This window comes from Pelophylax lessonae (genome assembly GCF_965119305.1).
Source record: "Pelophylax lessonae genome assembly, chromosome: 6".
NCBI lineage: Eukaryota > Metazoa > Chordata > Amphibia > Anura > Ranidae > Pelophylax > Pelophylax lessonae.
In genome coordinates, this window is record NC_138773.1 from 269096868 (window position 1) to 269112925 (window position 16058).

Genomic DNA, 16058 nt, shown 5'->3' on the forward strand with positions numbered 1-16058 from the left:
GCAATAGCCCCCCAAATGCCGAGCGATGTTGCCGCGATTTACGCCTGCCGAATCGCGGCAACATCGCGCAAACAAAATCGCGGGACGCAATACGCTCCAAAGAAGCTCTTGTACTTTTTTGGAGCGTATTACGTCCCGCGATTTTGTTTGCGCGATGTTGCCGCGATTGGGCGGGCGTAAATCGCGGCAACATCGCTCGGCGTTTTGGGGGCTATTGCAAATCAACGGGCAACGCTAGGCGTCCCGCGATTTGCAATAAATCTCCGAATCGCGGGCGGAACCGCGGCGGTTCTGCCCGCGATTATAAGCTGACATGTGAATGCAGCCTAAGTCTCCCAGTAACTATAAACAAAATGATTACATTGTATCTTTTCCTTCCCTCTGCCAGGGAGAAAGGAAGTTTAACCTCTTAAAGACTAGACCTTTCTCTGACACTTGTTGCTTGCAAGTTAAAATCATTTTTTTTTGCTAGAAAAGTACTTAGAACCCCCAAACATTTTATATATTTTTTTAGCAGAGACCCTACAGAATAAAATGGCGATTGTTGTAATATTTTATGTCACACTGTATTTGCGCAGCAGTCTTTCAAACGCAATTTATAAACTTTAATGAATAAAAAAAAAAAACGTACAGTAAAGTTATCCCAATTTTTTTTTTGTTACACAGAGAATCGTGATCTTTATTCCAAGCTAAAAAATCGTGATTCTCATTTTGGCCAGAATCGTCCAGCTCTAGTACATAGACAAGTAGAGTAGGTGTCTCTGGTGTCTCTTTTCCAGTTCTATGGTATTATGAAAAATGTACATCCTTCCGCTGGTACCATTTACACCCTACCCCTGTTATCTGGGAACTATCTATGAAGCACCTTTCCAAGCAAAACCAAACCACCTTTCCTAACCAAAGCACCTCTTCACCAAAACCTGCAATTTCTTTCTGCCGCCTTTTTTATTTATTTTTTTTAATTTCCATACCTTTTAAATCCAGTGGTCTTGGCTGTTTACTGGTTCATCCATCAGTACTCTAGAAAATTGCATTACAATTATGGCACCTTTGTTCAACTCTAGTCCTGGCCATAGCATGCCAATGACTGTCTGGAAGAGTAGCATCAAGTGAATGAGTGGTCATTTGTGGGGGACAGGCAGTCAGATGGATGGTGAACATTGCAGACAAAGTTGCATTTTTTTTTTTTAATAGGCCCTCTTTTTCACTTGGACCATTTAGGACAAATCGCCACGTCACTTATACTTGCCTCCCTTTCACCTGCCAACAAAGCCATGGAACCTAGCTTGCATAGGGTTAATGAGTCCCTCCTATTCCTCACGTGACTGTTTTGGTCTAGCACTGGGGTCTTAAAACCATGGTCCCTCCAGCATTTGAGGAATTTAAATCACTGAGGCGTTGCAAGACAGCCACAGACATGGCTGGCATAGGCATGAAGGGACTTGTAGTTTCTCAACAGCTGGATGGTCATGGTTTGGAGACCCCTTGTCCAGCAGTTGGCCTTTTTAAAGAACTGCATCCTGGAGGGAAGGAGATTGCATGCTTTCCCTTATGCGGAACGACTGGCTATTTTTTGGGGATTCTGATGGAGTCCTAAATGAATGGCAAAGTTCGATGCCAGATTACCAAATAGGCAGAGAAGGCACTTGCATATGGGCCCACACAGTTCAAGGACCCCGCAACAATGGATCTAAATATTTATTTGATCTTGAAGAAAAAATGACAATGAAGTTTTCTTGAAGTGGAACATTAGTCAGAACACGAAGTCCTGCTAAATCACTTCAGACTGGCCCCTTTTGCAGGTATAGCTATGGAAAACATAGAAAATAAGTGCTTATACTGTTTATAATCCACTAATATACTGTCTCACCCTGCTCTGCACATGCTCAGTTGCTCTCTGTTTTTCGACACTGTGCCGAAAATGTAGAGACCGATCTACTGACAGCGGTTTTGACTGCCTAGGGCAGTGATGGCAAACCTTGGCACCGCAGATGTTTTGGAGCTACATTTCCCATGATGCTCATGCACTCTGCAGTGTAGTTGAACATCGTGGGAGATGTAGCTCCAAAACATTTGGGGTGCCAAGGTTCGCCAACACAGGCCTAGGGGACTCCAGAGTTTTTTTATTAATCTGGCAAAGCTTCGGTCCTTTTTTAAAGACTAGTTCAGGCAACAAGTTAAACCGTTTAGCCAGCTACCTATACTATAGTGTGATCACATGCAACAAAATGAATATACTCATATGCTAAAAATGTGCAAAACTGAGGATATTTTTACATCTCAAAGTGCATATATTTTTATTACAGAAGAGTACTGTATACCTTTTTAATGACACAAAAATATGCATTTAGTAAACTTGAAGTAGGTAGAAGCGTTATGCTTAGAATTCAATGATATTCCACTTTTACTTTTGTATAAATGAAGGTTAATAAGGGCTCTCCCATTTTGGTATTGCATGTCCTCTCTTCTTCCTGATCAGGGAGACAATATTATTATATTGCTTATATTTTTTTTATCTCTGCCTCCTGGTTCTATGCTCCTGTCAGTCCAATGACAGTGATGTTGTTCCTGAAGGAAGGAAAAGGTGGTTGTTTCCTGAGACCTTAATCTGCCATTAATCCTTGTGGTCTGGAAACAGAAGGCAGGTGTGCCTGGCATTCCAGAAACCCAGCTGCACTGCCTGGCAAGCAATGACATAGGGCAGGGAGATATGCAATCAAGAACGTTGTATCATTTTTTTCTGATTGGAGTGCATATTCATTTTAGCTCTTCTAGACAGCTGGCGGTTTGTTTCCTTGATCATGTTGAGCAGAGTACCAGTACTAATTACTACTTTTCTTATTTAAGTGTATCCTAGAACACAACCAGTGTTGTGTGTTTTCTTTGCAGTGCTAAATGACAGCAATTTTTTTTCCTTATTTGGAAGTTGCATGGTTGCTTCAGTGACTGGTGGTAGAAATGTTCAGTGTCACCAAGTGTTGGGACAATTGCAAAGTCAAATGATGGTGTCACACCCTATTGATCTCTATAATGCAGAGTAAACTAACAATTGGAGAGCACATGTACAGGAGAGGAACACCTCCATTATGACCTTGTAGGAGGGTGCAGATATATTATTATTGGAAGGTAAGAAGAAATGTCAGTTGTGAATGGAGGTAACCTTTAAAAATGGTAAGATATTCTCTAGCATTCCTTCTTCTTCTGCAGCTGCCACTTTGACTGATTATCCTGACTAGAGTCACACAGACTACCGAAGTAGACTGACAAAGTGGAGTGCTTAGTTTCCCTGCTGGTGCCATATCAAAGAAAGCGGTCATCCGCCTCTGTGCAATTCTTTAGCTTGAATTTGTGCTTTTCCCATTCCAGGGACAAAGCAATAGGTGTGCTTTATTCCTCCTGTTGCCGACAGCATAATAACTTCAGAAGCTAAAGGAAAGCCATGGGTCAGCTACACATACTACAGTCCTAGCTTACATAGGAATGTATATTCCCATGTGACAACACTGATTGCTGTCACATGCGCCTTCATACTCAAAAAGTACCAGATGTTTTCTTCAGCTCATGGTGATTGGAGGAAAGGTAAATCTATGCTGTTAAATGGGTAAAGCTCAGGTTTGCTTTAAGCTTGGGAGGAGGATTTATACTGGCAGAGTCTACCTCGTGTCCTACATAAGCACAACTGATCTGATTCTGTTCATTCTACTTGCTATTGATATCCAGTAACAGGTGATGTGTTTGGGGGGTGTAAAACAGGACTGCCCCCATAAAGCATTACATTAGGTTTGGGTAACTCTAAGAAATCTGGGTAATTGAGGAAAAGTCAAGGCGCCCAAACAATTTATTGCTCGGTCTTACTAAATGGAATCCCATGTATCCTAGGAAAGTGCCCGTTGACCCGTAAAATGGAGTGACTGGTCCTGAATTCTGCAGAACTGTAATGGGCCATACACACTAGAAGATTTTCTGAAGACTTTTTCCTTTAGACTTACCAAAACCATATAATATGAGGTCAAACCTAAACACGTTCAATTTGTATGCAATCTGGCAGGCCCTTGCACTACATAGAAAAGGTAAATCTGAAGGAAATGTAACCACAAAAATTGAATAGTGTGTATCCAGCTTAATCTTCCATTGGCTTCTTTTCGTTTATTTAAGAGCAGCATACAGCAAATGCAAGCCAATCTACAGCAGCAGTCTCATTTATTCTGCAGGCATCGTGCTGCCTTCACCTTCCCTTGGGCAGTCCTTGCAGAGCGGAGAAAGGCCTAAAGCAAAGCTGGATTTGGAAGTGCAGAAAATTGGCACTAAACCTTATTTATAGAAGTTCTAAGAGAGTGTTAAAAACTTCATTGCAATGACCAAGTTGGTGAGCAAGATAGATGGCATCTTGCGTTTTTAACCCGTAGCAGATTTTATTTCTTTTTGTTCAATGACAGACAAAGCTCCTGATTCTTCTTAACCATTGGGTTATACTGCCCCCTACAGGAGTAGGACACTAGGCAGGAAAAAGATTGACTATGCCTATGGGCAGTCCCAGGGGGGTATACACCCCCACTCCGCTATAGGCACTTTATTTTCTGCCTAATTAGGAGTAAGGACCTAGTTCCTTGCTGGGATCTCTGGTCCTGGCAATTTTTTCATTTTAAAATGGAATTTTTGAATTACCATAAAATCCATTTCTCTGATGTTCATTGACAGACACAACACCCACCACTCTGTGGGGTTGGCTTTCTTCTGACACTGCTTGTAGTGTCTATAGCTGAGTGTGGGTGTATACCCCCTGGGACTGCCCATAAGCGTAGTCAAGCTTTTTCCTGCCTAGTGTCGTCCTGTAGCAGGCAGTATAACCCAATGATTAAGATGAATCAGGAGCTGTGTCTGTCAAGTGCTATTTCAAAAAATCTAAAACGGGCGAGTTGCTATGACTACAGTAACTTTGCGGCTACGTCTGTACCAGTTTTCAAGAGTTTTTTTCTGCTGAGGTTTTGCATTATAGCGTCTAAGGCGACTGGAGCATTATTTTTAGAAGTAGGAACAATATCTCACATACACAGATTGCAGATAAGGTAAAAATAAATAGTCTACAGTCACATTGGAGTCCATCAGAAAAACATTTCTCCCTCATGACGCCTATGAAGCTGAATGGAATGTCATGTGTGTCCTGTTAGCGTGGCTTGATGGAGTTTCTTTTCATTGTACAGCATTGTAAACAGTAATATTGGCTTCCCTTAGTCTCATTGAATTTAAAGCAAACATTAATCACTATTGGTTTTCTTGGGATTGTCATGAGTGTGGACAAGTACAAGGACTGTACAAGCCATGTTCCTGTCAGGGATAGGATCCAGAGTGAGCCAGAGGACATGGGTTGGGCGATGTGCCATGGAATGTAGGGCAGGGCCTCCCCACACACTCATATCTCAGTAAGGAGGAGCAGTGAAAGGAAATGGAAACCAAGACTTCACTCACATGTTTAACCAGTTCATTCGCTGATAGGCGGCTTCATAAGGCTTCTGCTTTGCACCCTCATTATTCTTGGCAGCCCAAGTTGCATATTTTAAAAGCTAATAACGTGCAGATGTTGCACTTCAGTTTTGGGTGGTTTATGGAGTTGAAAAACTTCAACACAACTCTTTGTATCTGCAGTGCCTATCATACACACTGCCAGGAAAACATTAATTATAGTAGAAGTGATCCTAAAAAAACGGTTCCTCGATGATTGAGTTATACGCAGGCACTACTGATTTTGTTAGGTCTAGTCTAGTCTTTTTAAATGTACTGCAGTAACTGATGATATGTGGGATATTGAAGATGTTGTCAGGGAACAGGCAATGTGCCCAAAAAATTGGAATCCTAACTCATAAAATGGCCTGGTAAGTCCTAAAGTGGACTAACCTTATCCTAAATACTGCAGAAAGGTTTCCACCACCCTACATTCCATGGCACATCAATTGCATTACCAAGTGACTCAACCCACATTGATACTCTCCTTCCTGTCAATCATCAATGTCCATTGAAAAATCAATTGAGATGCTATAATGGATACATTTTCAGGCCAGCCTATTGATGTGTCCAAGGTCAAAAACGGTTGATTGCCTGTTAGTTGGGCAGTGTGCTTCACACATACAATTTTGTATGTGCTTCAGTTCAATTACTCGCAAAGATTAGTTGAGCAAAAAATCCAATCAATACATATGTGGCCACCATAAGGCACTCAAGCATAGTGATGTTCTATCAGTATTCCAGTCTTTGACAATGCTGGAAACCTTAGTAAGCCAAGTTGTGGGGTCGCACACCTTTAACTCTGTTGTAACATAGAATATAAGAATTACCTTGAGGAAGGGATCAGTAGTTCTATATCAGTTTTTGCAGATGACACAAAATTGGGCAGGGCAATAACTGCACAGCATGAAGCAAATATCCTACAGAATGACCTGGACAAAATAACAGAGTGGGACAACGACATGGCAAATGAGGTTGAATGTGGAGAAGTGTAAGGTGCACTTGGGGACTAAAAAACCAAAAGCACAATACTCTTTAGGGGGGGAACCTTTGGGGGAATCAAAAATGGAGAAGGATCTGGGAGTCTTGGTAGAGGATAGACTAGGCAATAGCATGCAATGTCAAGCGGCAGCTGCCAAAGCCGGCAGAATATTAGCATGCATAAAGAAAGGGATGTATTCCAGAGATAAGACTATAATCCTTCCACTTTATAAAACTCTGGTCCGACCACATCTGGAGTATTCTGTCCAGTTCTGGTCACCAGTCTTCGGGATTTGTGTTGGAGCTAGAGAGAGTCCAGAGAAGGGCAACTAAACTAATTAGGGGATTGGAGGACCTTAATTATGAAGAGCGTCTGCAATGGCTTGATTTATTCTCCCTGGAGAAGGGACACCTGAGAGGGGACATGATAGCAATTTATAAATATCTCAATGGTGATCTCAGCATTGAAAAAAAGCTATTTAGTCGAAAGGATTGCATGAGGACTCGGGGGCATACAATGCGACTGGAGGAGAAGCATTTTAACTCGGGCAACGTGGGGGGTTCTTTACTGCTAGGGCTACAAGATTGTGGAATTCTCTACCACAAGAGGTGGTTTCTGTGGGTAGTATGGTGGCTTTCAAAAGACTCTTGGATTTACATCTCAAGAATCAGAACATTCAGGGGTATGAGAGATGATCACGGCCACACACACCTACACAGGTTGAACTGGATGGACTATTGTCTTTATTCAACCTCACCTACTATGTAACCTACATGCAACTATGTAACCAGAGAATCTGGAGAATGAAACTCCCTGGTATCTGCCTCTAAAAATAGGTGCAGCCAGGAGCTTGGGTGTAGAACTGCTGTTCCTCTTGCAGTAAGTGACCCTAACTTCTATCAGGTCCCAATTTGTGCCAACAAATTCTCCTACTGAAGTCACATGGAAGCCACTGGGTGGCTGACTTGGTCAGATTTTGTGGTAACCGATCCTTAAAGAGGACTTTCTTTTTAAATATAAATAAACTGTCTTGTAATAACATCCAATTCAATGTAACTGCATGCCAGAGTTTCTAGTGTCATTCTCTGGCCTTTACAAGGTGTTCATCCCCTTTATGTTCTGGAGCGGCCATATTTGATTGTCTTCAGGTACTTGGCATTTGCAGCTTGACACCACCTGACCAGCAGACTAAAGCCATGTCTGTCTCATTTTCACATTTAAAGTAAACCTCAGACTTTTAATAGTTTAGGATAATCTTCATTACTATTTTTTTCAATTGTAAAACCCAAATGGGAGGTTTTAGAAATGTGGTTTGGGGATATAACTTTTGGTCATAGTGAAGCCAATTATGGCCCATAATTTTTCTTTATCAAAGATTTGTAACCTAGATTATGTGTATGTTATCATTGATGGGTATATTATTATGAAAGTCAGTATTTAGCAATAACAATCTTTTTGTTTCTTTTCTTAGATATGGCAAGATCGTTTCCACAAAAGCTATCTTGGATAAAACAACAAACAAATGCAAAGGTATGTTTCCAGAATTATGGGGTGTTTTTTGTTTCCACCCCAAATTTTAGTGTTCACATTTTTACACTTTGGATACTTGCATTAAAGTACAACTCTGGGCAGCAAGGTTCTAAACGTTTTCAACATCACTTTGTGGGGTGCAGCTTTCTCTCTGTGCAGGCTGTAGTCGTCTTTATAATCTGCTAAATATACTGCTTTCATTTTCCATTTTCCTGTGCAACCCAAGTGAACCCTCGCTATGTCTTATTGGAATACAGTCAGGCTGCATATACAATAATGTGCTGGTCTTTTTCTTTTTGCACCGCAAGGGTCAAAACAAACTGTGCTGGCAGCACTTTGGAGAGTCAGACTGCTGCTCACACGAGCATCAACCCAACTTTTCAGCAGTTTGATACTTACAGCACACTGCACCAGTCAATAAAGCTCTTGTTCCCTTAACAGCACTGTTGATTGGAGCAGTGTGTGGGGGGGGGGGGTGGAGGAGAGTTTGACCACTGTAGGCCATGGAAGCGGTTTTACTTGTGGGAGCAGCTACCCAACTATTCAGCGTATTGCAAACATAGGGTAGTTAAACCCTCACTGTAGCACTTAATGCTAAAAAGAGACCAGAATATTTATTACTGTGTATATATAAAGGCTGACTGCATTATGCAAGCCATACATAGGTCGAATTCCGAGCAAATGTTCTTTTGAAAATCAGAAATTTTGTGGTCTGATGGTGCCACCATTGATTTCAAAATTCGACCAACCAAGCCTTTGAGTTCACCTCCTGTTGCTACGGAAAATAATTTTCGTGGCCGAGAATCTTCTTTTCTTTCCAGGAATTTTCTTTTCTTGCACTCGTGCACATTTCTTTTTTGATTTATATTTATTTATATTTCAAATGGAGATAAGTGTAAATTTTAACAGCTTACCTGAGGGAACCATGCAACCATCACAGGAGTACAGCCAGGATGTAGCTGCATGGAGGCTGCAAATTATATATCAAATACAGTAGGCTAATGAAAAGACCTTGCTGATGGGACAAAGCATAGGCATGCACAGGCATCAACACTATGCTGATGTTCTCACATTATCCAATGAGGCAGGATCCATGGCCAAGGTCCATGGGCAAGCTATATTGTTCTAACTGCAGTGGAGTAAACTAAGTCCAGGGACCTGGCTAAGTTTATCTGTTGCACCTACCAAAGGGTTTACAATTCTTTCCCTCCATTTTTGTGACTTGCTCAGTCTAGCTAAATGACAGTTATGTTTGCCTACAGTCAAAATTAACCCTTGGTTTTCTTGACGAAGGCCAGCCATATAGGAGTCGAATTTTAAAAAATCTTATCTAAGAATTTTTATTCGAGTTTCGCACCATAAGCAGGTTGCAGATTTTCACACGGCCTTTGGTAGGTGCAACAGATAAACCGCATAGCCAGGTCCCTGGCCTTAGTTTACTCCACTGCAGTTAGAACAATATAGCTTGGCCATGGACCTTGGCCATGGATCCTGCCTCATTGGATAATGTGAGAACATCAGCATAGTGTTGATGCCTGTGCTTTGTCCTATCAGCAAGGTATTTTCATTAGCCTACTGTATTTGATATATAATATGCAGCCTCCATGCAGCTACATCCTGGCTGTACTCCTGTGATGGTTGCATGGTTCCCTCAGGTAAGGTGTTAAAACTGCCACTTGTCTCCATCTGAAACTCCTATAACCGGGTGACCACTCGAAAGCACATTTGGGAAACCGGGACAGAGCGTTGTTGCTCTATAACAGGAAGGGCTTCAGGAAGGATTTTAATGACCTCATAACCTTGTATTGAACTATTTCAGTTTTTAGAATATTAAAAACTACTTATGAAATCTCATTGAGATTTTAAAGTTTTTAAATGGGATTTTAGTGATTTGCCCTTACATGTACTTAATACAGTGAGAACTGAACGTTCAGAGTTAGTGCCTTTTACGATATTTCCGATAGAAGAGTAGAATGAAACTTTTTCTTGACAATCAAGGGTGCCTTGGATGGCCCAATAATTCTAAGTGATGCTCTCAGGTTTGACGCATTGTCACCAGGTTCTGATCCTTAAGAGGGTGATAATGGGCTCCTTGGGCACTTAGTGGCCTTTTGTCATCCCTCTGAGCAGAAATTGTGGCAATAATTGGGGCCCATTCACACTAAAGATATGTTTTAGTACATTGACAGGCGTTATGGCATACGTTAACACGTGTTGCTTTAGGGCAGCTGGTTCTGCAACATCCACGATCCTTTTTTTTTTTTTTTTTCTCTTCAAAACCACTACGCTATGTGTGGCACTCATATGCATTTTAAGTGTGGTATTGGCACAAAGCACAAGTATAAATGGGTTCTCAAACTCCCTGTCCACTGCTATCACCCCTAGAGGAAGAATAGAGAGACAAAAGAACACTAGTTTTAGGATGCTTATTTATTACCCCACGTGATGTTCTCAGGGAGGTAACTATCGGCCCAAATTGACAACTGCCAAATATTGGGCATCGCAGATGAGAAACTGCAGCACAGAAACTACCGAGCAAACTTTTTTGCAGACACAAAAGGACTATGTAATAAAATGAAGTGGCTGCAGGTGTTTGCCTGGAGACGGTGCCAGGTGATGTGGAAGCACAAATCTATTTACAGAACTGATACATTTACACCTATAAAGGGCGGCCAGCCAACCCACCTGCAAAAGTCAATGTTAATAAAACCTGTATGTGCAGCAAAGCTGTAAAACTGGCATGAATCTGGCCCCAGAATTTTGATCTTGCTTCCAAAACCAGGTATGCACTGTGTTTTTGAACCCCTCCATTGAATGATATATTGTGTATTGTGCATTACAGCAACAGTATTTAGCGGTTCACTCATAAAAATGTCTATTGAAACATGGCAATGGCACAGAATCTGTTTTTGTTAAAAGATGTTTTGTTCTGTGGGGAGGACACGCTGGGTCTTGTCTTCCCAGTATAGTAGATGCCAGCCTGGTAGGAGGATAGGAGGGCAGCACTTGGCACCATAGTATAATAATTAAATATCCATGATCATGCACTCAAAGGTGGAGGATAGCAGGTGGATGGATCTTGCACATTGAGCACTGAAGTTTTATCATGAAGAAGCACTACATAAGAGACTCATGGATTGCTTTTCTATTATTGGAAGATTATTCCACATTTTTTTTTCATATACATAAAAATATAACTCAAGTGTGTAAAAAAAAAAAAAATATATATATATATATTACACACTTGAGTTCATCTTTTAACATTGTTTTTGGCGTTTTTTTTTTTTTTTAACGAATCATGATTTTATTTTTTGGTTTTAGGCTGTTTCTGAATTTAAGGATATATATTTATTGATTGCAACATGATCATGGCTATTTAATCATTCTACATTGTTGTTTACACAGAATAGCACACCACTGTAACACTACTATTTATTCATTTGTTCAAGTTTGAGTACTTGATTTGGTGGTAGCTGCAATTCTTATATTTACTTATTCACATTTTTACATTACTTTATCCTTTGTGGACATATTACTTAACTAGCCAGCCATAGCAGCACACCAGTGCTCCTAAATTACTAACTAAGTGTTTGGGAGAGAAGGGCCTTAGTCAGGGAGATGACCCAGAACCCATTGGTCACTGACAGAGCTCCAGTGTTTCTCTGTGGAGAGAGGAGAAACTTCCAGAAGAACAGCCATCTCTGCAGCACTCCCATCAATCAGGCCTGTATAGTAGAGTGGCCAGACGGAAGCCGCCACTCAGTAAAAGGCACATGACAGCCCACCTGGAGTTTGCCAAAAGGCACCTGAAGGACTCTGATTATGAGAAACAACATTCTCTGGTCTGATGAAACAAAGATTGAACTCTTTGGCCTGAATGGCAAGCCTCCTTTCTGGAGGAAACCAGGCACCCCTCATCACCTGACCAATACCATCCCTACAGTGAAGCATGGCGGTGGCAGCATCATGCTGTAGGGATGTTTTTCAGAGCACTCTGGACCTCCAGACTGGGGCGAAGGTTAATCTTCTAACAGGACAACGACACAGCCAAGATAACAAAGGAGTAGCTACAGGACAACTCTGTGAATGTCCTTGAGAGGCCAGCCAGAGCCCAGACTTGAACCCAATTGAATATCTCTGGAGAGATCTGAAAATGGCTGTGCACCGACGCTTCCCATCCAACCTTATGGAGCTTGACAGGTCCTGCAAAGAAGAATGGGAGAAACTGCCAAAAAATAGGTGTGCCAAGCTTGTAGCATCATACTCCTATAGACTTGAGCCTGTAATTGGTGTCAAAGGTGCTTCAACAAAATATTGGGCATTTTTCAATTTTTATTTTTTTCTAAAATTTGAAAATATTTCAAACAAACTTATTTCACATTGTCATTATGGGGTATTGTTTGTAGAATTTTGAGGAAAATAATGAATTTAATCCATTTTGGAATAACGCTGTAACCTAAAAAAAAATGGGGGAAAAAGCGCTGTGAATACTTTACGGATTCACTGTACATTTTTGGTATGCCTCGGTACCGAGATGAATGAACTCTTGTGCACATGCACGGAAGTTATGTTGTCCTGCACCAGCCAATCAAGGCTGCCAAAGACCCTGCAAAAGTTCAGGGAGAAGCTGTCGGCACCGATGACGGAGTTCATGGATGTCGCATAATTTGAGTAGCGGTTTTCAGATTTTGGCTTTGCTTTACGTGGAAGTAGTTCACTTATGTTTTCCCTCGAAATCCATTTTTCAGTTCATCTGAAGCAGCCCATCTGAACCTTTTTTACATCTGACCAGCTCTTAAAATATTTTACTGGTCTCTGGGAACCCCTGCTTAAGTAGAAATTGTGGCGTCCCCTAAAGTTATTGATCAGTGTAGAAGTGCCCCCTTATGTTGGTGGTCAGTGAAGGGAGGAGGTCAATTCACCATTGCTTACTGCTCAATGAGCACCTAGAAAACTCAGGAGGAACCCTGGTAGGGAAAAGCTGATCTAAAGCAAGTACATGTCTGTTACATGCCAACTGAAAGTTGAGATCAGGCTTGAGGTGAGAGCTCTTTACCTTGACAGTTGGAAGGGAGAAATTAAGTGTAATTTAAGTCGAAGTTGAAGGCAGAATTTACTCCTAACCCCATTCTAAGGCTTTGATCTATCCTTTTAAAAATTAGAAAAGAAAAAAAAAAAGTGTATACTTCTCTATTCTGAGTTGCTCCGGTTCGGTCACATGACTGGCTTCTAGCGCTGTCTTCATTGTAGAGGAGCGACAGCTGACAGTGGCTGCCCCATAGTAAGCCTGTGGGTGATGTCCTCACCCGGGCTCTGCAGCCATTGTCGCTGCTTCACCTCTACACTGAAGCTGGTGCTGGGACCCAATCATGTGACCAGAGCAGCTTCAGAATAGGTAAATCTAGACCTTTTCTTTTACAGGGTAGATAGAATAGTCTTTAGCCTTAAAGTGGTGGTAAAGGCACAAGGTTTTTTACCTTTATGCATGAAGGTAAAAAACCTGTGTGCAGCAGCCCCCCATAATAGTTACCTGAGCCCCCTCTTGATCCAGCAAGGTCCACGAGAGCCTTGCCTGTCCGTGGAATTTCACTCCTGATTGGCTTTTGACAGCAGCGGGAGCTATTGGCTCCCACTGCAGTCAATCAAAGCCAGTGAGCCAATCAGGATATGAAGGGGGCGGGGCTGAGCCACAGCACCGTGCGTGAGTGGACACAGAGCTATTTATCAGGGGCCCGCTGGCTTGGGTGCCCCAGAGCAAGCTGCTTGCTGTGGGGGCACCGACAGGAGCATCCAGGCTGCTCTGTGCAAAACCATTGCAAGAGCAGCTAAGTATACCAGGTTTGTTTGTTGGGTTTTTTTTTTTTTTAAAGAGACTTTAATATCGCGTTAAGCTGGCCATGGATGAACTGAATCTGAGCCGATTCTGCTGGGACCAGCTTTTTTTTTTTTTTCCATCTATGGGCAGGCTGGTTTTATTGAAGTTTATCTATCAATCAACTTTGGTACAGCAAGCCTGTGGGCTTTTTTTCCATGCGATCATTGCCAGCTGCTATAGCTGCTAGCTATGATCATTGTGTTCTGCTGGCAGGGAAGGCTCTTGTGGTGGAAGGAAAGAACATGTATAATCTATGGCCTGCTTTAGTTAGAAGTTGAGTGGAATTCTCGTTTTGTCATGGGAGGGGCCCACCATTTTCCTTTAGCGCTAGCGCCCTGGCTGCCGTGCTAATTTCCTTGCTTCAGTACTTTTGAGTAGGAAACCCAGAATAAGTTTGCAAATCAGAGTTCTGACTTTTCTCCGATTTTTCCTGTTTTGCATCCATGTTCAGTGATTTAGGAAGTACTGAAGCAAAAGGAAAATTTTTAGCCTGGCCACCAGATCTTTCAGGAAAAAAAGGCAATGGCAGCTAACATGGTTTTCTGATGACTGGTTTGTAAGGCTCCTTTCACACTTGTGTGACTTGTCCTGCGATTTTGGACTGCAAAGTCGCAGGACAAGTCGTACTCCATGATTTCCAATGAGTACCAATGAGTATCTGTGCAACTTCAGGTCTCAACGACTTCAAAGTAGACCCTGCACTACTTTGGTCCGACTTTAATGCATTTTGAGGTCCATAGACCTCAAGATTACACAGGCATTGCTTCAAGTCCAGTACAAATCGCGGCAAAAAAAGACTTTTAGGTCGCACAAGTGTTAAAGGGGCGTTAGCTGACCACTTGCAGTCTGTTTTATCTTGAAGTGGGGCAGTGGCACAAAGCCCCATATGCTTTGCAGCAGTCTAGCAAAGCTTTTTTCTTTTGGAGTTGTCCTTTAGTCCCGGTTCACACTGGTGTGCATCGCACCGGAATAGTAGACTGGTTCACACAGACATTGCAAAACGCTGGGGGTGTTGTCGATGTAAAGTTAGGCTGGGTTCACTATGGTGCGATCAGACATCGCATGGGATTCACACTGCATTGCTGTGCACATCACATGCGATGTCTGTGCAATGCAAATTCAGCCATACAGTATGTATGGCTGAATTTACATCACATTCGGCCCAAATTGGTGTGTGCAAGACCCTTCTTCTTTTTTTTTTTTTTTGTCTGCCCTGGAATTGGATCACGTGAGTGTTCACACCTATGCGATATAATTCCTGTACCATTTCGCACTTCGATCTGATTTGTTTGGGCGTGTCATTAACCTTACATTGACACCCACAGCAGATTGCAGGTTGGTGTGAACCTCCTGCGATTCAGGTGCAATGCAGGAACCCGCGCAGAAATGAGTGTTTCCCGCATCACACCAGTGTGAACCGAGTCTTAATGACACCCCCCACATCGGATCGCATTGCAAACTGTCAAATAGTGCAGGAAACGGATCAGATTAGTGTGAACACACCCATGCAATCAGTTTCCAGTGCAAACCAAAAAAAAATTTTGGTGTGAATGCGATGTGACTTTTAGACATACACTTTGTATGGCTGAATATGCATCGCACACACAATGCGGTGCAAATCTCATGTGATGTCTATGATCGAACAAGTGTGAATCCAGTCTTAATTTAAACCATGTAATACAAAAGAATTGGGGGGGATGGGGGCAAATGCGCCTTAAATAATCGTTGACCAGTTCAGACGCAGCACTGTAGACGCACTAAACGTTTCCGGCTGGCTGTGAGGTCTCTGTTAAGCAGGGAACTGGTTTCTTGCTGTCACTGAGGCTGGTTAGCAGTATTAATAATCTGAAAGGATTACACGTTGTGCAAATTGGCTGTGCTAATTAGAAGGGGGTCAGTTTAAGCACCACTTAATTACATGTAGTCTCTGGATAGTGTGCGTTCTTTATTCTGTGAAAGGCATAGTGGTGAGTTATCTCCTGTCCTTTTTAATTAGCAGGCAAATCATTCTTGACCCATTTTTTTTTCATCACGTGAAAGCCACGCCGTAACCTGCAACCATCATAGTGACACGGGTGGGACACAGGGACTCTACATGCTAAGGTGTCATGTTCCCTGCTATTTATGTCAATAGCAATCCCCCCTCCTAGTTAGGGGAGATGGCATCCCTGG

The 16058-nt window shown here is 42.2% G+C and overlaps 1 protein-coding gene across 6 annotated transcripts in view; it reads left to right on the top strand.

The window, feature by feature from the left end:
- Positions 1-16058, top strand: part of RBMS1 (RNA binding motif single stranded interacting protein 1) — a 532988-nt gene that overhangs the window by 413939 nt on the left and 102991 nt on the right. For all 6 annotated transcript variants that reach the window (XM_082261033.1, XM_082261035.1, XM_082261032.1 and 3 more), the window contains exon 3: positions 7953-8011. In XM_082261033.1, the coding sequence (XP_082117159.1) occupies positions 7953-8011 (59 nt within the window). The remainder of the gene's footprint in view (positions 1-7952; positions 8012-16058) is intronic.